The 23,338-nt window shown below is 56.4% G+C and overlaps 1 protein-coding gene across 8 annotated transcripts in view; it reads right to left on the bottom strand.

Annotated features, from left to right (window-relative positions):
• Positions 1-23,338, bottom strand: part of ADGRL1 (adhesion G protein-coupled receptor L1) — a 45,319-nt gene that overhangs the window by 18,498 nt on the left and 3,483 nt on the right. For 3 of the 8 annotated variants that reach the window (XM_037041795.1, XM_037041794.1, XM_037041797.1), the window contains exons 2-4: positions 10,641-10,805; positions 7,175-7,388; positions 3,285-3,394 (exon numbers count right to left, since the gene is read on the bottom strand). In XM_037041795.1, the coding sequence (XP_036897690.1) occupies positions 3,285-3,394; positions 7,175-7,388; positions 10,641-10,710 (394 nt within the window). In that variant the 5' untranslated portion in view covers positions 10,711-10,805. The other 5 variants (XM_037041799.1, XM_037041800.1, XM_037041793.1 and 2 more) reach the window with 3 other exon arrangements.

Below are 23,338 nucleotides of genomic sequence, written 5' to 3'. Positions count from 1 at the left end.
AGACCAAGAGACACGGGGTGAAGGGGCTACAGGCAGGTAGGAGGACCATGCCTTCAGATGTGAGTGGGCACCCTCATGGGAGAGGGGAGTCCAGGCTGGGTGGGAAGTAGGCTCTGGTTAGGAGGGCACCAGGGAGGGAGTGGTAGAGGGGACACTCTGATCCCCTCCAACCCTGCCTGCTGCCCTCCTTCCAGAACCAGGGGCCCAGGGGAAGGGGTTCAGTACCTTCTGGGACCTGGGTACCCAGAGCTGAGAACAGGCTGAACTCCTTCCCAGTCTGTGCTGGCCTCGCCCGAGTCCAGCTGGGTTCCCCCAAGCCCTCACAACCCAGAAAAGCCAACACAGAGAAAGGGCAACAGAATGGACACAGGATGACTGAGAGACAGACAGGCGAGCCTCTCTGAGCCTCAAAGAGCTGGGGTAGGGAAACAGAGGCAGAGAGGGAGAGGCTGGGCTGGGGAGACATCACAGACAGGGCAGGACAGCAGGTGGCACACACTCCCCCGAGACTCAATTTCTCTGCCCAGCAACCCCCCTGGGGGCCCCAGGAGCCAGGAGCTCCACGCCACCCGCTGCTTGGTGGGCCGGTATACCTGGGGGAGGAAGGGGGCATGGTTAGATTGTGCATAGCTGCAAGGCAAATCCAGCGTTAGTCGGGCCTGTCCAATGTGTGTGTGCGGGGGTCCCACACACCACTGCCCCCTCCCCGTGGGTAGTCCCTACACCCACCGACAGGCCTGCACCAGCACTGGGATCACCCCAGCCTCTGAAGCCTCAGGCTCTGTGCCCCTGGCCCTTCAGGAACCTTGGTCCAGGGCCTGGCTCTTCTACCACCTCTCTGGAGGTAGGAGCAGGGAGTTCCACAGGGGCAGGGTGTAGCTGCCTTCCCAGCGTCTCATCCAGGGCCTGGAACACAGGAGGTGCTCAGCAAACGTTTGGGGACAAGTGAGTGCCCAGCCTCCCTGTTCTGTGGCCTAGCTTCAATCCTCCCAGTAATCCCAGCCCCCGACCTCTGAGACCAGAAGCTAGCCCTCAGGTCTGCCTGTCTAGAACACACACAGCCCACTGTGCCCCCCACACCACCACTGTGTGTGTTTGCATGTGTGTGTCCTGTCTCTCCCAGAGCTCAGGACAGCTCTCTCCCATCAGACTGGGGGCTTACCCATCCCCGGGGCTGACCTGCCTACCTCCTGGTCTCTGTGGGTCACGTTCCTGCCCACCCCGGGGGTCGGCCCCAGGTCTCTCCACCCTTTTCCTATCCAAGCCCTCTAAACTTTTTCCCTGCTTCTTTACCTGTGTGGCATCCACTCTGGGCTCCACTTGGACCAAGGGATTTTTTTCCTGCCCTTTAACCCATCTGCCTCAGGAGGAACTGGGTTCATCATCTGTTGTTAGTTTTACTTTTGATTACTAATAGCAATAACAATAATTGTTAGTTCTAGCAGAAACAATGACTACCCGGCAAGTGCCCAGCACTCACTAGGTGTCAGGGACCATAGTAGGCACTTCCTGGGCAGCCTTGAGAACCCCGTCTATATAGCTGGGGAAACAGAGGCTCCGTGAACTGAAGCAACACGGCTGAGGTCACACAGCTGGCAAAGACGGGCACCACTGCCTTCACACCTATGGCCCAGGGCACATGGGGAGCGTTATCCGTGTTCTCTCTATTCCTGGCAGCATTCCAGGGAAGGTGTTTGGTCCATTCCCCCACCACAGATGAATATGCAGGTTCAGCCAGCTTAAAGGGGCACTTGGACCATTACTGAGCACATCCTGACCCAGGCTGGGTCTGAGCGCTGGGGGTGAGGATATGGCCACTGCCACTGGGAGCAGACTCGGAGGCTGGCCCTGGGCCAGATGCTTTGTCCACACCACCTCCTTGACTCTTGCCTCCCCTACAGCGGCCCAGAGAAATTAAGTTATTTGCTCAAGTTACAGAGCCAGAAGAATTCAAGAGCTTAGCCAAGCTTTGGACCCAGCCCGATTTCCCTGCTGTGCTGAGTTCCCCACCTCCTGCCCTCCTTCCCTGCTGCCCCAGCCCTGGGGGTAGGCAATGTCCCCAGTGCTGTGGGAAGGCTTCAAGGATCAGATGGGCGTCCCCCTCAGGTAGTGGCTGGAGGCCTCGGTTGCTGAAAGCAAAGGGTGAGGAGTAAAAGAAGAAACTTATGGGAGCACAGAAGCGATCCTGTTTTCCCCAGTGTAGACCGTTGCCTGCGAGGAGAAATCAAAGGTTGGGGGCAGAGGCTGGAGTGGGAGGGGAGAGGAGGACGAGTCTCGGGCGGGCACCTGTTCCCCACCCCCACCCCAAACACTCTCTGGTGGCCCTGCCTCCTCCCCGTCTTCCCAGAGGCCCCACCTCCAGGTTGGCTACGTGAAGCTGGGGGGCTGGGGGAAGGAGAAGGGAGGCAGAGGGAAGTCTGAGGGTAGGAAAGAAGGATGGATGGTGTTAAGGGCGGGGTGCTGAGGAGGAGAGACCCTGTGTTTGTCTGCTCTCCTCGGCCAGGTGCAAGAAAGCCAGGCCTCTGGCTCCCGAGATAACCTTCCTTAGGCTTCCTGGGGGCCCCTCTCAGTCCAATACCACGGCACTTCCTTGCAAACAGGCAGTGCTCTTATGGTAAGAGGCAAACCAACTAAGAGATAGAAATCTGTGGAAGATGCCTCCAGCCCTACACACTGAATCTGCCACGAGGCCTCAGTGGTGGTCTGCCGCTCTGTGAGCATAGAGTCCAGCTGCCAGGACTGGTAAGGGGCAGGAGTAGGGGCTTGTGAAGGGTGAGGACAAGAGAAAGGAGAGTGCAGAGAGGAAGCATGGTGCCTGAGAGGGAAGAGCAAGTGCGTAAGGGTGGGGTTCAGGAAGGGAAGGGATGAGAGAAGAAAAGGGACAAAGAGGGATTGGAGGGCGGTAGGGTTGAGGGGAGATGTAAGTGTGAGGAGCAGAGTATGGAGGTGTGGCCTTGAAGTATGTAAACAAGCCAGAGGCACATGAAGAAGCAAAGCAAGTGGGCCAGGGTAACAGGAGTTGGAGAAGGTGCCCCTGGAAAGGTGCAGTCTATGGTGGTGGCTGGGGGGTCGGGGAGGAGAGGGGCAGGCACTGAGTGTGGACAAGGGTGACTAGGAGAAAAGAATGTGTGAGGGAGGGAACAGGCCCAGTTCTCCTCCATGAACCTGGCCCTGACTTGGTTGTGTGTGTGTGTGTGTGTGTGTGTGTGTGTCAAGGTATCTCCTCCTCACTCACTCTGGGTGGGGGAAGGGCCCATGTCCGCACGAGGAACAAGAAGACTCACTGTAGGGGACACAGTCGTACTGCACCTCCAGGTACTTGTAGGTCCCAGGACAGGGGTCAGGAAAGGCATCAGAGCCGGCAACCACAACGCACTGGGTGCGGTTATTACACCTGTAGAGGAAAAATGGGAGCTGGGATAAGACAGGCCTAGAACTGGGGGGTCTCTGGGGTAAGGACAGGAATGGACATCCCCAAATTGGGAAGGAACCATGGAGACCCAGGCCAGGCACCTTCTGTGGGCACTGTTTTCTACTTCCTGCCTGCGCTCTCTTTCCCACTAGACAGGTTTCTTTACTCTCCACCCCAGCATGGCAACGAGATCAGGGCTGGGACCAGGGTACCACCCCTTGAACTGCTCCCCAGCCACCTTCATCACTGACAGGATGGGAGCTTCATCACTTCCATCCTACCTGTGTGCCACTGGTGTTATCACATCCTTGCTGCTTTTCACTAAATTGACGGTAAAGCCCCTCCTTTGTTCGTGAAGAGTAAGATGGGAAGCCACACACAGGAGGCAGTGTCTTTGCAAACGTGCTATTCATGAAAGGCTCACAGTGTCCGTCTGTGTCCACGTCTTTGGACAGCGCTACTGTGAGGATGGATCTGCGGCCAGAGCAGCCAGGACGGGGAGAGTCCTCGCCTCATCGTGAAGCCATCCTTGGTCCCCCACGGGGACCTGGGAGTGCCTATTAGCTTCTCAGGGCGTGGCTAACATGTACAGTGAGGCCCACTTAACAACAATGAAAAGGTGTTTCTCCTCCATGGTGTGTCCCCACAGTCAGGGTCTCCGTTTCCTGGAGCAGCCCGGGTTTCAGCCGCAGCACAGTGACCTGACGGGGGTGCAGGAAGCCATGTAGGGGGGAGGTGTGGGGGGAGGGCAGGTGTGAGGCAAAAGGGGCTGCTCTGTTCGACCCCGACTTGAACGAATGAGGGTCTGCGCACGCTCACCCCCTCAATCCCTTCTTTCAAAATAGAACTTTGGCCTCAGAAGGTTAAGCAGAGTTACCTATTGACCCAAAACTCCACTCCTTGTTCTATTTCCAAAAGAACTGAGAGCAAGTGCTTAAAATGCTGCTTGTGCAGGAATATGCACAGCAGCATCATTCGCACAACTGCCCAAAGGTAGGGAAACTCAGATGTCCATCGGCCAGTGAACAGGTAAACGAAACACGGTCCATCCATACGAGGGACTATTCCTCAGCCATGAAAAGGAACGGAGCGCTGACACTCCCTGAAGAGGATGGACTTTGAAACATTACACCGAGGGAGAGAAGCCAGACACAAAGGCCACGTTTCATGACTCTGTTCAAGTGAAATGTCCAGAAAGAGACAGAGAAGAGATTAGTGGCTGGCCAGGAGGAGGAGGGGATGGGAAGTGACTGCCAATGGGTACAGGATTTCCTTCTGGGACAATGAAAATGTTCTGGAACTAGGTAGGCATGGTGGTTGCAATACCAATAAGATATACGAAATAGTTCACTTTAAAACAGTGAATTTTGGCCCTGGCTGGTATGACTCCGTGGTCTGAGTGCCGGCCTGTGAACCAAAGGGTGGCAGGTTCAATTCCCAATCAGGGCACATGCCTGGGTTGCCCTCATTGGGGGCATGTGAGAGGCAACCACACATTGACGTTTCTCTCCCTCTCTTTCTCCCTCCCTTCCCCTCTCTCTAGAAATGAGTAAATTCTTATTTATTTATTTATTTATCTGTAGAGGGGAAGGGAAGGAGAGAGGGAGAGGAACATCAACGTATGGTTGCCTCTCGTGCGTCCCCCGCCGGGAACTGGCCTGCAACCCAGGCATGTGCCCCGACTGAGCATCAAACTACGATCCTCTGGTTCACGGTCCTGCGCTCAATCCACTGAGCTACACCAGCCAGGGCTAGAAATGAGTAAAATCTTTAAAAATAAAATAAGACTGAATTTTGTCATATCAATTTCACTTCAGTATCAAGTAGAAAAAAGAAAGCCGCTGGCCTTCCAACTTGAGACTGCATGTCCCAGACCACCTGCAGCTGAAGTGCCTATGACAGGTGCAGGGAGGCACCAAGTCAGGGAAGCAGGGTCAGAAGGTCTGCTCAGCTCCAATCACTATACTTATTTTGCGGTGTCTTTGTCAGAGCAGTAAGCTGTGCCCTGATACAAAGCACCTCCAGGTTTAAAGACAATGGAGCAGCAGCCTCCTGACACCCCCTTAGTCCTGGCAACCACACTGCTCAGCATCAGCCCCTCTGGAACTGAGAACTCAGGAGCATCGGATCAGGGCCGGCTGCTGTGCTAGGTGCTGGTGAACTCTGAGGGAGAATTGGGAGAGGCAGGGAGGAGGAGGAAAGGGGTTCCCAAGGAGAAGGGGCACCACCCAAGGAAAGACTTGGAAGCTCACCCACGCAGGGGAGAGTGGAAGGGGAAAGGGGGCAAGATTATTGGAGGAGTGATGGGTTCCGGAGAGAGTAAGGGTGGGAGAGGGGGGCTGAGGTGGCTCCAGCCTGGCCAGTCGGGCTAAGCCCAAAACTCTCTGGAGGCACTCAGGGACCCTGCCCAGTGACATACTCTAGAATCCTTTGCCAGCAGTCAAGGAGCTGCAGAGCTGGCCTGAGCCCTCCTTCCCTTCTCCAATTCTGTGCCCAGGTCCTGGAGTGAATCCTACATTTCTGCAAGTATTTGGCAAAAATTCAGTGAGTGCCTGCTGCAGACACAGCAGTGACAGACAAAGCTTCCTGTCCCCATGGGGCTGACAGTCCAGCGAGGGAAGACAGAAAATAAGCAACATAAAGAGGCAAAATATCTGATGGAATTGTAGGTGGAAGTCAGGGCTAGGAGAGAAACAAAGCAGTGAAGGGGCAAGGAAGGGGGGAGCTGCGATTTTAGAGAGGGTGGGCAGGCAGGCCTGGAGGAGAGGACAGTTGGGTGAAAAATCCCTGAATGAGGGGAGGGAGGAGCCAGGTGGTTGGGGGAACAGCTGATGAACAGGCCCAAAGCAAGCCCTTGGGAGAAGATGCCTGATATGTGTAAAGAGCAGGTGGCTGGATGGAATTGAGGGGGAGCATGAAGCAGGTAAGGGCTGGGAGAGGAATGGGCAGAGTGTGCAGGGCCTCACAGGCTGAGGGAGGGCTTAGGAGTTGGTTCTGAGTGAGGTGGGAGCCAGGGAGAGTTCTGAGCAGAAGAGGGATGTGCCCAAATTCAGGTGCTCACCCACGCCCTCTGGCTGCTGTGGAGGGAATAGGCTGTAGCTGGCAAGAGGGGACAAGGAGAGGGGGCAGAAGATACTGGTTGGGGGCAGACATGGACTTGGTACGAACAGTGGTCAAGTCAGTATAATTTGAAGAAAACACTGACCAGCTGTAAGTGCACTGGCTGTGGGTGTGAGAGAGACTTCTGCAGCTTTGAACACGCAGTGCCTCTGCCCGGCACACCCCCAACTCACTCACATTCACGCACACACACAGTCAAAGAAGTCCATGCACACTCAGGGACTCACATGCCTTTCTGTCATCTGCATTCAGACATTACTAGCTCAGGAGAGCCTGACCAGACTCTGGGCCCTCCCTCCACTCCCCCAACACCTGTGATCGACTGCCACAGCTTCTGCACTGCAGGCCCTCACTGTGTCCCTATGAGCTTCTGGAGGCAACATGCTCATGTGTGTATGTCGGGGGGCGGGGGGTACAGACTGGTGGGGAGACCAGCCGAGTGGTGGATGGGCTGGGGCTTCTTTGCTGTTGGATTGCACCTGCAAACAGCAGAGAAGGTGCTTGGGAAACGTGTGTGGAACGCACAGAAGACGGAAGGTAAACGGTGCACTGTCCGGGAGGTGCACAGAGGACAGGCGCTTTATTCAGGGACTCCAGGAACTGCTGTCACTGCTCCTCCGAAAGCCCGGAGGGGCCCCTCACCTCTGCGACATAATCTTGAAGGCATCTGGCAGGTAGCACTGCACATTCTCCATCTGGAAAGGGTCAGCGTCACAGATCTTGTCGTCTGTGCGTCCGTAGTTGGCATTTTCCACCATGATGACATCGCTGCCTGGACACCGCAGCTCAATGGGGTAGCCTTCGCATGCCAGCTCCCGGCGCATCAGCCCAAATGGGAGCCCAGCCCGGCTCAGGCCTGTGGGAACAGGGGAGGGTGTCACACTCAGCACAGGGAAGGGAGTAAAGACCCCACAGACAAGGCGCCGCCTGCACCTTGGCTGCATCTGGGACACAAGCTGTCCGAACCTCAGCTTATTCATCTGTAAAATGGACTTCTCAGTGTACCCAATGTATGGTAAGGTTATAAATCTGCTCAAAAAGAGTTTGGCCTTTGCCTCAGGACCTGGGAGAACCTTCAAGTCCTTGAAATGTTCTGCCTGATGATAGCCAGTGTCTGTTTAGCCCTGGCTGGTGGGGCTCATGGACTGAGCACCAGCCTGCAAACCGAAGGGTGGCTGGTTTGATTCCTGGTCACGCCACATGCCTGGATTGTGGGCCAGGTCCCCAGTAGGGGACACATGAGAGGCAACTACACACTGATGTTTTTCTCCCTTTCTCCCACCCTTCCCTTTTGTCTAAAAATAAATAAACAAAATCTTTAAAAAAACAGAGTGTTTACCTGGGGGTCTCTGGCAATGCCAGATTGTCTGTGCCCAGACAGTTCTGTGCTAACTGTTATTGTGTCTTGTCCCCCTCATCAAGTTCCCATCTGAAGTCCTAACCCCTAGGACCTGAGAATGTGACCAAATTTAGAGTTAGGGTCTTTACAGAGATAATCAAATTCAAAGGAGTCCATGAAGATGGGCTCTAATTCAATATAAAAAAAGGGAATTTGGATAGAGAGACACACCAGAGGGAAGGTCATGAGGAGACGGAGGTAGGAGCTGGCCATCTACAAGCCAGAGAGAAGCCCAGAACAAATACTTCCCTTAGGGCCCCTAGAAGGAACCACCCCAGGCCATGCCTCAATCTTGGGATTCCAGCCTCTAGCACCGTGAGGAAATACATTTCTGCTGTTTAAGCCCCTCAGTCTGTGGCACTTGGTTACAGCAGCCCTGACAAGCTAGGACACTAAGAATGTGGTTTCAGGTGGGAGCTTTGGGTCATGAGGCATCAGGTGATTTCTGGGGGGGCTGAGATCAAAGTCAGCCAAAGGGTGATCTTCGTGACTGAGCCCCAGTAATGGTGGGGGACCCAAGGCTCAGGGGAGCTGCCCATGTTGGCGGCTCACCAGGTGTGTTGTCACCCAGCACTGCTAGGAGAGTTAACGCTGTCCACAACTCCATAGAGAAGGACAACTGCAAGCTCCACGCGTGGAACCTGCCTGGATGCTGCCCCATGCACCTCTTCTCTTGGCTTAAACCGTAACTAAGTTTAACGGCATTTCTGAATGCTACAAATCCTTCCAGCAAACCATCAAACCTGAGGCTGGTCTGAGGGACCCCTAAACTGCAATTAGTGTCAAAAGTGAGGGTGATCTTGAGTGCTTCCCTAAACTCACACCACCCCGCACAAGGAGAAGTGGCATGGGGGCTGGGGACAATCACTCATATTCTGGCAGAAACCACAGATCTTGACTTTTCCACTTTCCAGCTGACAGGCCTGGCACGTCCCTTGGCCCAGCCAGGGCTTCTCACAGTATGAGAAGGGATCAGCAGCACCAGAATCTCAGGGCAGCTGGTTCAGAATGCAAACGATGGCCACCCTACCTTGAGGCCTGCTGAATCACGATCTTGGGGTGAAGCCAGGAGCCTTTGGATCTACGCACCCACCAGCAATTCTGATGCGCGTTCCTTTGGACAGCCACCCCTGTAGCCTCCCTAGGCCTCAGTTCCCTAATCTATAAAATGGGAACCCATAGCCCAGGATTAATGCATGTTTGTGAAGGAAGAGCTGAGTGTGGTACTGTGAAGGGGGAGGGTGCCACTGGAGGTGCCTCCTCATGCCATCTGGGACCCTCCCAGGCTGTGTGAGTGACAGAGCACACCCTGGGCAGACCCAGATCTTAGTGGGGTCACATTATCACGTGCCAGTCCCCGTCACATGCCATGGAGGGACTGAAAGCTTGGACTGATGGGTTTGAATCCCAGCTCGGCCACTCCCTGGCTTGTGGCTTTGTCCAGTCACTGTCCAGTCACTTTGTCCAGTCTGTGCCTGTTCCCTTCCCTAAGGGGCTGACACCTCTCACCTTGCAGAACCAGGATGGGGGAGGGATGCAGCAGCACACAGTGAGGCAACAGGGTGCTAATTATTGTTGTTATTAAGATGATTAGGGCAGCCAGTCCCTGCAGGACAAAGCAGGCTTGGCAGGGGCAGCCACCTTCCCAGACACTGGTCCCAGCCAGGACCTGTTGGGCGCCAGCGGGGAGCGGGGATGTACAGAGTGGCTCACAGGCCCCAACACCGGGCCCCCTGCAATCTGTAGATACAGAGAAGGGACCAGTGCATGATGGCAGCAGAGCTACGCAGTCCCCTTTTCTGAGCTAGGGTCCCTCCACTGTTGGCAGGGGACCCATGGAGAATGGCAGCTAGGCCCCTGGGGTTTTCTGGGGTGAGTTGTCCCACTTGGGGGAAAGTTTTACATGTTCCTCCAGTACCATCTGCTTCCACAGCTAATTTTAGCCCTTCTTGGGTCTGGGAGCAGGCCGGGGGTGGAGTGCTGGCTCAGATGGGTCTGGGGAGAAAAGCAGCCCCTCCCACCCCAGCTGGGGCTATGGGCAGAGAACTCGGGTACTGGGGTAGCAGAAGGTGCCAGCTAGCCAAAGCAGTGCCAAGGCCCAGGGGCATGGTTGAATAATGGCCTCCCCCCTTTGGTGGCTTTCTGAAGGTGGGACTATATGATGGGACACTGGGAAGCAGGAAGCGGTGGGCAGGGTCCATGCCCAGAGGGAGAGGCAAGGCCAGCAGGCCCCTTCTCTCTGCCTCCCTCCTCACTTTGCCCTCGCCCGCTATGGGGACTGCAACTGAGTAACTGGTGAGGGAGGGTGGGCAGGAAGGCCCAGGGCACTAGCTGTGGCATGCACAAGATCCCAGGGCCGGCATAGGGCTGAGCTGGGTAGTTAGTTGTTTTTAAATAAATGTCAATGGGCACACTTTAATTAAGCCTCTTCCCAGTGAGAGCCGGGCGATGTAATCACACACACACACACACACACACACACACACACGAGCCTCAGCTCACCAGGAAGGTCCCAGGGTGCCACAGCCTGCATCCCAGGCTCTGGGACCCCTGGGTGTTGGGGGTGAATGGTGCTGGGGGTGTGTAACCACCAGGTCTTCCTCTGAGGTGTGGATGGGGTAGAGGCTTTAACCAGTGGTCCAGAGGTATTTCAACGTGTCACCCACCCTCCTGACTGAGTTTTGGAGGCACAGCCACAGCAGCACCTACCTTGGGTGGCTGAGGTGACCAGGACGGCAGTGATGCAGAGACTCCAGAGCACGGCGGCCAGGCGGGCCATGGCAACAGCTGGGGGCGTTTCCGAGGCTCTTAGTGGCTTGTGCAGGGGTCCTTGCCCCTCATCACCAGGTGGGCACCACAGCCTGGGCCACCAGCCTGGGGAGGACAGAGAGAGTGAGGTGGGGGCCACTCCTCAGTAGGCCCAGGACAAGGGGCTTTTGGGCCACTCCCTCCTGCTGGTGGCCAAGAGCACCTGGCCTGCAGGCCCAAGAGGCCAGTCCAAGTCCAGCACCGCCACTGATGGAAGCTGTACCCTCTGGCTAGAGACTGCCCCCCTCCAGGGCCTCTAGCTCACACTGTGCTCTCACCCCCCACCCCCAACAGACAGGCACACCTGTTTTGGCACCCAGGATGTTACCAGCCAGGCCTCAGACCCTACATCCTGGGGAAAGGGACCCACTGGAAGCCTCTTCCCCATCCCGAAATCCTGACCCTGTCCATTGGTCCTCCAGCCCGGATTCTTCCCCCAGCAGAGAACCCAGGGTGGGAACCAGACTTGCAGCCTCACCCTGAGGAACACAGGCAGGAATCCAGGCCCTGCCCCCTGCCCCCTACTTCCTGGCTCTCTCACTCTGGTAGCTAATTAGAATCCCGCTGGCTGGCGCCACAGATGGGGACCAGGGACAACTGAGTCCCTTCTCTCCTTTCCAGGGGACCTTAGAGATAAGGTGGAGACAGGCAGGCGGGGAGGGTGCCGTCCCCTGGAGGGCCAGGCAGGGTGAGAAAGGGGCAAGGACTGGGCGCCCCCTCCTGCAGCCCTCCCCGCCTGCCTGCCTGTCCCCTCACCCCTCACCGGGGCTTCTCTAGCACCGGGCTGGGCTCTGACCCTACATCTCCTCCTTCAGTCCCTCCTTCCCACTGTTTGCTGCCTCCGTTTCCCTTGGATGCTCTCAGGTTGCATGCCAGATCTCCACTCTGGGCCCTTTGCTGAATCTTCACCCAGTTTGCCACATGTGGCCCTGGCCCAGCAGCGCCAGCCTGGCCAGGAACTTGCTGGAACACATCCCCTGGGGAGGGCCGGCCCTCCAGGGTACGAACCCCCACTCTGTCCTCTCCCGCTGTCACCCCAGCGCCTCTCCGGCCGCCTGAACACCATCAACTACCCAACAGTTTCCAAATCTCTCATTTCCAGTCTGGACTCTCTATCCAGAGCCCCAGCTACTGCCCCCGCCAAAAGGAAGCCTATTGACCAACTGGTCCAGTTGGCTCGCTGGCCCCCTCTCTGCTCCGCCACTCCAGCCTCCTGCTGTTTCTCCACCAGCCGAGCCCGGCCCCAGGGGCTCTTGTCCTCTACATTTACCTTTTGCCCGCCAGTTGGTTATCCATAAGGCCACTCCCCGCACTCCCTCACCTTTGGGCCTCTGTTCATACGTAACTACCTCGTGTATGGAGTGGCCCCTGCAGAGGCAGGGATCTTTGGGTTATTATGTATACGACCCCACTCCCAGCTTCTAGAACAGGCCTGGCACACAGCAGCGAATGTTTGTGGAGCGAATCTCAGACCCCAACCTGCCTCAATTCCTCACCTCTTCCCTTCCCTTCATAAACTCTGTCAGCAAGTCCTGTGGGCTCTGCCTCCAAAGAATCTCACCAATCTGCCGGTTTCTGGTCCCCAACATCCCCACCCAGGAGCAAGCCACAGTCCAGCTGCACCTGGACATCGTCCTGGCCTCCCCCTCCCGGCCTCCCCCCCTGCCCTCCACTCAGGAAGATATCATTTAATGACGTAGATCCCTCTGCTCTCCACTGGGGCCTCCGTTCCTCACCAGGGTCTAGGGGCTGCTGGTGATCCGGGGCTCCTAGGCTCTCCCATCCTTCCATTCTTACATGCTCCAGCCTCCCTCTGCCCCCTGGCCCACCTTTGCCTGAGGGGTGCCCTCCTCCTGGACTGCTTTCCCATGATCCCAAACACCTGCTGCAGCTTTTCAGTGTTCAGGTCTCAGTGTCCTCTCATGTACCACTGGACAGTGACTTCACAGTGCAGCCCTGCATTCCAGGGCTCCGCTCCTGAGGCAGCTCTCTGCTCCTCCCTCACCCCACGGTAGAATCGCCCCTCTACTGCCCAAAGCTGTGTCTCCTCCCACAACCCTGACGAGACCCGGCCTGTGGAACTTTCGATTCCTTTCACAGCATTTAGGTGGAAGGGTATTCCCTACCACCTCATTCCTCCCCCAACCCCATCTCCCAGCCTCAGTCAGGCTGAGGAGAGGCTGTGATCCCAGGCTGATGGCCACTCCCCTCCCTGGCTCTCCCTGAGGCAGTTAAACTGGTTGGCACCTGGTTAATGCTGGGGAGGCTCGGGTGCCCAGCTCTGAGGGCAGCTAACCCATGTGGGTCAGGATCCCCATGGCTATGCCATGACTCACACTTTCGTGCTGTCTGACCTTGGGCAGGTGCTCCTCCACCACCCCAGTTCCCTCAGTAGTCTGAACCTGCAGGGTTCTGATAAGGTCAACAGTCTACATACACAGGGGGCCAGATGGGACCCCTCAGAGGGTGCTGTCCGCAGCACGGTGTGGCTCAGGGCACAGGGAGCACCCATCGGAGGGGATGGCTCCTTTCCCTCTTCCTAGGCTGTAGCCCAGGACCCCGCTGGGGTCCCCATACCTCTTCCCTGCCCACACCCTGTTCTCAGGGATCCCAGCCAAACTCACGGCGTTAGCCACCATTTATGCTGTGATGACTGTCCCATCTGAGCTCCAGCCCTGCCTCCCGCCTCACCACCTACACTTCCTTTGGAGTCTCCGACAGGCCTTCAGCCCGATCAGACCGGAACACAGCCCCGCATCTGCCCACCGTGCCGCCACCCTCCCAGGGCTGGGGCCAAAGCCTCAGCAGTCAGAGTCCTTGGGCTCCGCTGTCCTTTACCTCCCGCCTCCAGTTCAGCAGCAAGTCGGGGGTCTGCACCTCCAGAGCATCCCAGTGCCCACCCATGCTTTACAGCTGCCCTCCAGACCTGGCTCACCGTCCACCCACGGAGGCCCTGACCCCTCTCCTCCTGCACTTCAGGAGGAGGGGCCTTTCAAAAAATTACGGTCATATTTACATACAACAAAACTAGTCATTTTAACCATACAAGTCAGTGGCAGTAACTATGTTCTGAGGCTGTGTCACCGCCACCATATTCTATTTCTAAAACTTTTTTTAACTAAAAAGTAATTTTAAGGGTTTATTTTATTCTCATTTGAGAATGTGAGGGAGGAAGGGAGGGAAAGAGAGAAACATCAACACGAGAAACACTGACTGGCTGCCTCCTGCACGTGCCCCAGTGGGGGACCGAGCCTGCCACCTGGGCCTGCACGCTCACCAGGGACTGACCCAGCGGCCTTCCGGTTATGGGACGATGCACCAACCAACCGAGCCGCGCAGATCAGGGCTATTTCCAAAACTTTCCCATCACCCCAGACAGAAACTCTGTGCCTATTAAGTACTATTAAGTACCCCTTCTCTCCTCTCCCTCCAGCTCCTGGCAACTACCACCTGCTTTCTGCCTCTGAAGAGTTGCCTGCTCTGGACATTTCATGTACAGGGAGTCACACAACATGTGGCCCTTTGTATCCGGCTTCTTTCACTCAGCATGATGTTTTCAGGGTTCATCTAAGCTGTAGCACGTCAGTGCTCCATTCCTCTTTATGACTGAGTAATATTCCACTGTATGGACAGACCGCAATTTATCTGTTTGTGCAATACAGGCACTAGGTTGTTTCCACAGAGGGGTCTTTTCAAAGACAATCTGGATAGATTGCTCCCTAGCCTGAACACCCGCAACAGCTGCCCACCCCCTCGCCCTGCTCTAGCCAACAGGTTCCCACCACAGGGTCTTGGCCTGCATCCCCAGCTCTGCACCCCTTAGACCTCAGTTAGGGCGAGTACTCTTCAGAGGCGCGGGGGCTCCCACACCCTATATCACAGCGCCTTGCAGTCAGGGCCCGCCTATCAGGCCCTGCCATCCTGTGACCTCCTGTGTCCCCGTTCTCTTCTCAGTAAAATGGGGGCGCCTCGCAGGACAGCCTCAGGATCCGAGGGATTCACGCCCAGGAAACACTCATAGCCGAGCCAGGCACACTGAGTGCAGCGGGCCCCCTGCAGCAGTCACCACCACTGTCACCACCAACCACGTCCCCGCCGTGCGACTTTGCCTGTCCACTGGTGAATTTTCTTTGTACCCCCAGGAGAATGGAAGCTCCTGGAACCATTTCCTGGCACCCAGGCATACAGTAGGTCCTCAAACTAATGTCGAATGAACCAGGGTGAGTGACAAACGGTGGTGGGGGCAGTTGGAGAGGGGCGTCTGCCCCAGGCGGGGGCCTGCCTGGCCCACACTGGCCAGGCACCAAGGTCTCAGGGCCACAGAAGGGTTTCCCAAGGGCTGCCCTCTGCTCCCCGCGACCCCTCCCTGGAGCAGCTCCCCCAGGAAGCCCCAAGCACACTCAGAACTGCCCTCTCAGGAGAGCTGGGATCTACAGCTCCCATTCCCCCCCTTCCGGGCCTGACTGTGTGCCCACCCCACACTGGAGTTTCACTTGTCACCTGGTGCCCACCTGGTGGGGCGGCACAGGCATGTGGGAGCCAAGGCCTTTGGAGGGGTTACTATGGATTGAGTTTTATCCTCTCCCCAAAAAGGTATGTTCAAGTCCTATCCCCCAGCATTTCAGAATGAAACCGTATTTAAAAGAAGTAATCAAGGCCCTGCCAGGTAGCCCAGTTGGTTAGAATGTTCCGATACATCAAGGTTGTGGGTTCGATCCCCCGGTCAGGGCACATACGAGAATCAACCAGTGAGTGCATAAATAAGTGGGACAACAAACTGGTATTTCTCTCTCTAAAAAAATCAATAAATAAAACAAGTAATCAAGTTACAATGAGGTCAATAAGACTGGCCCTAACTAATAGGACTGGTGTCCTTTTGAAAATAGAAAATTTGGACACAGTACGCACAGAGGGAGAACCCCACGTGAAGATGGAGGCAGACTGGGGTGATGGCTCAACAAGCGAAGGCACAACAAGGCTGGCACCCCACAGCGGCCAGGGAAAGGCCTGGGACAGATTGTGGTCTCAAGAGACTCCAGACGGAACCAACCCCGACAACACCCCGACCTTGGACTTGCGGCCTCCAGAACTGAGACAAGACATTTCTGGTCTTACAGCCACCTAGTCTAGGGCACTTTGTCACATCAGCCCCGGGAAAGTCACAAAGGGGTCAGGACACATGGGAGGTGGGAGGCAGAGAGGAGGGCAGGACCCGGGCCACACAATTTTGGGGAACCTTTCAGACCGTGGGACGGGGTGCTGCTGGGATCACCAGTGCTCAGACCCCCCAGGTACCAGGCACAGCGGCAGACACCACGCCCTGCACCAAGCCCTGTGCACACGTGCCTCCTTTAATCCTCGTAAGAACTGAATGAAGGGGGACACCCATGTTTCACAGATGAGGAAAGTGAGGTCCTAGGGGTACCCACCTGATAAGGGGGCTGTGAACCCAGGCAGGGTCCCCAGATGGGCACCAGCTCTGGTTTGACCCTGGGCGCTAGGAGAGCCCCTCCTCCAGGTCCCCCGAGGGATTTGTGTGATCCATGGTCCTCAGAGATAAGCCCTCCTGCAGGTTCCACACCATCAGGACCAGGTGAGCCTACACCTGCATGTGTTGCCACCTTGGTCTTCAGATGAACCCAAGGAAAACAGTGCTCACTGCCCTCAGGATGAGAGAGGGACTGGGCCCCAGACGTGTCTGACTACCAGGTCGGCCCACCTGCCTCAGTGTTTGCGCCTGAGGCCTGATCCCCATGTCTGTCTCAAATCAAGGGGCGTGGGAGGTTACAGTGGCAGGTTACAGTGGCAACCTGGTGGTAGGTGTTGCAACCCAGGCTCTATCTTCAGATGCCCTGGGGTGGGGCAGGATGAGACTACTGGAGGAGAGGGGACACCTCTAGCTTGCCCTACGCTAAGGCTGCTATGGCAACCCTCTGTGCTCTAGTGGGTGGGAGTCTGAGTGGGGGGGTCCTGAGGCCCTCACCGCCCCACCCCTCCACACAGTATTTCCTGCTTCCAGTTCCCTCTCAGCAGACTGTCCTCCCCAAAACCAGCAACCTGAGAAAGCAGCTCCACAGGCCCATCTCCAAGAAGCTCTCAGGCATGACAGAGCGAGGAAGGGGCAGGCCCTGGGTAGGAATCTGCCCTAGTGCCTTGGGCAGGGTGCTTGACCTCTCTGAGGCCATTGTCCCATTGCTACTCCAGACTAACAGATCTACCTCAAACAGACAAACAGCTGCCCAGAGAGTGCCCAGAACATGGCCCTGCTTCAAGAAGGAAACTGTGGGATCATGAAGGGCAGGGTCCCTGCCAAACACTCGTCTTTCCATATCCCCACATTTCAACAGTGGGCAGCTGGTCCTCCTAGGCGCTCAGGAGCTATAGTCATCCTGAACCCCTCTCCCATCCTCTTTCCCCCCCATCCAACCTGGCAGCTCCTGTGGCCTCCCCTTCAGAATCTGTTCACTTCTCCCCACCACTTGGACACCTCCCTGGTCTAGCTCCATCATCCCCCCCCCTGTACCAGCCCAGTGGCCCTCTCCCAGGTCTCTGGGCTCCGGCTCTCATGGCTCAGTCTGTTCCCCCCAGGCAGCCAGAGGGCGCCGATGAGCACCTGAGTACCCATGTGTCCCTCCAAAGCTTTCAGAACCCTCTGAGTAAAAGCCTCACCCAGAGTAAAAGCCCAAGTCCTCCTGTGGCCTCCAAGTTCCCCAAGTTCTCGCCCTCCCTGCCTTCACTACCTGGCTCACTCAACTCCCATTTTCCTGGTGAAAAACAGGCACAGTCCCACCTCGGGGCCTTTGCACAAGCGGCTGTTCGCTGTTCCCCTGCCACCCCAACAGTTCCTCTCTTGCCCCCTTCAGGCCTTTATTCAAACATGACCTCCTCTGGGAGGTCCTGCTGGCCCCAGCACTCCCACATCCCATTCTGGCTTTCTTTCTTTTTTAAATCACATGCATTTTACTTATTATCTCTCTTCCACGAGACCTCAGCACCACAGAGTGGGGTTTGCCCTCCAGCTGCCCTGGACTGCAGAGGAGTGGGGGCTGTTCAAGGTATCCCCTTCCCCAGGGGTCTCCACCCTCTATCTGCCACTCCCACCCCATCCAATCTCCACTCTGTAGTCACAGGGATCTTTGCAGAATGAAAACCCAATCAAGTACCTCCCTGCCAGCAATCATCCATGGCTCCCTATTGCCTCAGTGCCCTAACACAGCATCTCAGGTCCTGGTCTCCTGCCACTTCGTCATCACTTTCTCTACTCTGTCCCCCCAAGGTGCCTGTTCTCTGCACCCCCTAACTCTCTCTCATACACATACACCAACACACACAGTGCTGGGGCTCCCACCCCTCTTTCTCCCAAAGGCTCTGCCCACTAGGGCTACAGTGGTCCCTACTTGGATCCACACCTGCAGCACACAAGGCCTCTACCTTTTGCTCCCCTAATAGGATTTGGACTCTGCTGCTGATTGGCTGTCTTTTCCACCCACGGGGGACTCCACGGGGAAAGTTCCATCATGGTTGTCTAGCACCCTGTTGCATCCCCAGCCCTGGGCCAGGACTGTGTACTTGTTGATTTGTTTAATAAACTAAGACGAAGCAGACCCAGAGCACAGGTCGTCCATTCAGCGGATAGTTACCCAATTCCCACAGAGACACAAGTGCTTTGGGGGAAAATAGATCCAAGAGGGAAAGATCAGGGGGGAGGTGGTATAGACAGGGAAAACCTCCCTGAGGAGGCAACATTTTGACAGAGGTCTCAGGGAGGTGAGCCATCTAAGTCCCTGGGGAAAGAGGATGCCGAGCAGCAGGAACAGCCTGTGCAAAGGCCCTGAGGCAGGATGAGGAGTGTAGCTTCAGCCAGATGAGAGCGGGGGAGAGTGGGAAGAAGAAAAGGGGGTGGGGTTTACAGGACAGATCATGCAGGGCCCTGTGGGCCTTGGGAAAGACTTGGGCTTTTTTCCAGGTGAGGTGAGAGCCACGGAGGTTCTGGGTAGAGAAGGAGGTGGGACACGCATGCCTAACTCAAGTGTTCAGATTCCTATGGCGAGGGGAGATTGTTAGACTGCGTGCAGGGAGGGAAGGGACTGAGANGAGTGGGAAGAAGAAAAGGGGGTGGGGTTTACAGGACAGATCATGCAGGGCCCTGTGGGCCTTGGGAAAGACTTGGGCTTTTTTCCAGGTGAGGTGAGAGCCATGGAGGTTCTGGGTAGAGAAGGAGGTGGGACACGCATGCCTAACTCAAGTGTTCAGATTCCTATGGCGAGGGGAGATTGTTAGACTGCGTGCAGGGAGGGAAGGGACTGAGAGTGGTGGCTGCTCCCTACGCTCACCCTCTCCTTTCCTCCCTGTCTACTCACTATGAAAACCAGAAACCTGCAGTTTTTCCCACCCCTTCTTTCCTCCGCTTCCAGCCAATCATGTCAACTCAGACTGGAAACCCCACACCAGCGCACCTCTTGCGTCTCATGGCCTCCACTGGGGCCCTCGTCTGGAGGCCACAGTGGCCTCCCCTTCCACCCTCTGCAGTCATCTCCCACACAGCAGCCGGAGGGAGCTTATGCTGGACACAGAGACCCTATCCTGTGGGCCCGGACCCCACCATGGGTCTTTTCATCCCCATGGACAAACACAAACTCACAAACTCAGTCCTTTGGCCCCCTGACCAGCTTCCAACCTCCTCTCTTGTACACTTAGCCATGAAACATCTTTCCTTTCCCCTTTGAGCCACCACCTTCCTGACCTCCCACTGGGCACCCTGGCTCATTCTCCTTCCCCTCCACTTTATCCTTCCTTCCCCCTGCAGGCCACAGCTGTGAAGCCCCCTCCTCCAGGAAACGCTCCCTGGCTCTCAGGCTGGCCAGGCGTCTCCCCGGTGCTCCCCACCAGGAAGGGTGGTTCCACGGCACCCCGTGGTCCATTTCCCCACCAAGGCGCCCATTGCGCAGCTCTGAGCTTCCCACTACGGGCTCGGCAGAGCAGAGCTGGAAAGTCAGAGAAGCCAGGGAAGAGGGATCCTGGATCCCTCTGGATCCTCTGCCACCACCAGATGCTGGGGTGAAGGGACAAGGTAAGGGGCATAGAGAACGAAGGGAGGAGGAGAAGGGGCCAGCACCCTGGCATCCCATGCATGTCTGAGGTCTAGTGAGGAAGCCAGTGTGACCAGTGGGGAGTGTGCACAGGAGACTAGGAGGAGGTGAGGGCAGGGAGGTGACAGGAACAGGCTGCACTGGACTCGTCCCAAATGGGACCACCCTTCTGCTGATAAGGGTACCACAACCTCTGCTACCAAGGGAAATTTGGGGGTGCTCTACAGCAGAAGTCAGCCACCTACAGCCCGGGGACTACCTCCTTTTGTACAGCCAGTGAGTTAACGAGGGTTTTGCCACTTCCACAGGGTTGAGAAAAGGCAGGGGAAGAATATGTGACAGAGTTGGTAGGGGTCCACGAAAGTCTTTAACACACCTGGCTCTCCATGGAGAAGGTCTGCAATAGAGCAGTGGTTCTCAACTTGGGGGAAGAGGGAGTGTGTGGGAGAGGGGGCCAATTTTGCCCCCCACCCCAGCCACTTGGCAATGTCTGGTAACATTTCTAGGTGTTACCACTAGGGTGTGTGTGGGGGGGTGCTACTGGTATATTTAGTGGGTGAAAATCAGAGATACTGTAAAAGTCCTAGGTGCACAGGACAGCCCCCACAAAGAGTGATGTGACCCCAATATCAGGACTGCCATGGCTAAGAGACTTTTCCCTGGGCCCCTCACCTGTCTGCACCACCTCACCTGCCTGTACCTCCTCCCCATCAGTGGAGAGGAGCCTCACCTGACTTCCTGGGCATCTTTAGCTTCTGAGGAAGGGGTCCTAGCTATTTTTAGCTTTGGGGGACAGGGCTCTTTTGGGGGTAAATACTTATTTTTAGAAAGAGGGGAAGAAAGGGAGAGAGGGAGAGAAAGATCAATGCAAGAAATGTCAATCAGTTGCCTCTCATACACATCTGGACGAGGAACTGAACCAGCAACCCAGGTAGGTGCCCTGACTGGGAATCAAACTGGTGACATTTTGCTTTGTAGGACAGAACTGAACCAACTGAGCCACACCAGTCTGAGCAGGGCTATTTTTAGCCTCAGCATCTACTTATTAAAATTTTTATCTTCCCCCAAAATTGGAGTTGGGGGGTGGCAGGGGGTCTCTCCTTGGCTAGTCCCTCAGGGCCAGGGCAGACCACAACAAGGGGCCCCATCTCAGGAGAGGGAGGCCAAGTTAGTGCCCCAGGAGGAGATAGAGGGCGCTGCTCAGGCTTTGACTCTGGGGCTCCTACCCCTGGCGAGGGCAGGGAGCCTACACATTCCCCACCATGAGCTCTAAATTCTATAGCACAGACAGCCCCACTGGGAGGCCACCTGTTCAGTCTGCCCAGGGGTGCCAGGGGACAGGTGCAGAGCTGGTCTGGCCTAGCCTCTCGCAGGAAGGGGTGCTGGGCAATTCAATTCCCCCACGGGGTCCAGGGCAATGGAGAACCCTAGATATGCACAACCATGGGCATCACCCAGAGGTCTCTGGTCCATTATGAGGCCCCCTCCCATTCACTCAGGTAGGATTCCTTGAACACCTACTGTGGGCCAGGCATGAGTCTAGGCACCTGGGATCCAAAAGCAAACCAAGTTGACACAAACCACCTGAGCATTTCGATTCTGGTTGGGGAGACAGACAACAAACAAATGGCAGATAAATCAGGAAGTTCCAGGGTGTGCGAAAAGCCACCCATGCTGTGGAAAGTCAAGAGGTGAGTGGAAGGCTGTGATCTTAACGAGGCTGCATGGGGTAAAACTTACTGGGGGGATGACAATTGAAGCAGCCAAGGGAGCAGAAGCCTTGCAGATATCTGCGTGAGGTCCCAGGTAGAAGGACAGCCAGTGCAAATGTCCTGGAGTAGAATCATGCTTTGCGTGTTGGAGGAGCAGCAAGGAGAGAGGGGGCGGGGGAAGAGGTGCTGGGGAAGGACTGGCAGGGTAGGACCCCAGGATGCCCCATGCCTGGGACTGCTGTAATTCTGGGATGCAGGGGCTGCTGCCATTCCAGTCTGGGGCTGCTCCTCCCCAGCTGGGACTCTGGTCACTCTCAAGGGGGAGACACAGCCTTTTCCTCAACTCCTATTATATGAGCCCTTGACTGAAATCACTTATGTGTCACTAGAATGTGAGCTCCATGAGGGCAGGTCAAGGGCACTGTCCCCACCATGTTCCCAGCATGACACCTGGTAGAGAAGGCACTTGGCAAATGGTCACAGACTGCATAAAAAGGTGACCCAGCCTCACTTCAAGGAGCCCTACACACCTGGGCACATGCTTGCAGCTCACACAGGATGCAGAGAGCTGCTTATGCGTGGAGCCACACACACAGCCAAGCCCTCTGCAAAACTCAAAATACCAGCATACAGAAGACCCCTCACGACACATAGGACCAGGTCGATGACACGTGGCCACAAACTGGCTCAGTCAGGCCATCATCCAAATCAGTCACAGAACAGGTACACACAGGTACAGGCAGACGATGATGAACAGAGGACTGGATTCCAGAGGCAGTAAGACGCCCTCCCACCCTCGGACCCCGCTTTTTTCCTTTGTTAGGTCGGCTAAGACCCAGCCCAGGAGAGACGCTGGCTGGAGCCTGCACCTCCAGGGTCACCTCGGTCAGGTTCCAGACCCAGGGAGCCCCCACCTCAGCAGCCCCTCCCCCTGGCTCCCCACGGAGGGGCCTGGAGGAGGGGAAGTGTCTGGCATCTGGAAATTGGATCCTTGAGAGGAGCCCACACAGAAACCAGAGCCTTCTGTGTCCTTGGCCACCCGTCTGACTGGTGAGGTAGGAGGGGCAGAGACCATGACGGAGCTCTGGGTGGCCAGCAGACAGTTGTGGCAGAGATTTCACTCCTGTTCTCCATTAGGGGTACCTCCTCCAGGGCACAGCAGTGCAACTTCCTAGGAAACTTGACCCCAGATACCCATACTGGGGCTGAAGCGCTCCACCATCTCCCTCCAGCCTGGGGCACACATGGAGGACAGACACTTGAGATAGAGATGACATGCAGCCCTGCACACAAGTCCACTGTCCTGGAGCCTAGGCCGGAATGCAAACAGATGTGGCAGCAGCCCAGGTGCCTGCCAGCCCCACCCCCATACCCACAGCATCCTCTTTGGTCCCCCTACCATCAGGAGAAGGAGCTCCCCAGGGCAGGCTGGGAATAGAACTGGGCTTTGAGTCTCTTGCCCTTCCCCTCCTCCCTGCAGGGCCCACAGCCCAGCTGCACTGCTCAACTGGTCCCCGGCTCCCTGCCCTCCCTCCACCTTGGGTGCCATCTCTACACTCAAGGGCAGGCGTCCATGCACCAGTCAGCTCCCCATGAGTGGGGGTTGAGATCAGTGCTCAGTGGAGGGAGAACAGGCCTAGCAACACATGGGCTGAGGACCTTCAGGTCACTGAGGTAGAGGAAGAGAACGGTGGCAATGCCAGCAAGAGGGCTGGCACTCACATGTGAACGTGCAAGTATGTGGCTCAGTGCATGGGTGCGATTACCACCAGCCAGGGATCGAATTAGTTCCCTTTTC

Source organism: Sturnira hondurensis, unplaced genomic scaffold (assembly GCF_014824575.4).
Source record: "Sturnira hondurensis isolate 20B ecotype Veracruz unplaced genomic scaffold, ASM1482457v3 Scaffold0003213, whole genome shotgun sequence".
Lineage (NCBI taxonomy): Eukaryota > Metazoa > Chordata > Mammalia > Chiroptera > Phyllostomidae > Sturnira > Sturnira hondurensis.
This window is presented reverse-complemented; position numbering and strand designations above follow the sequence as displayed.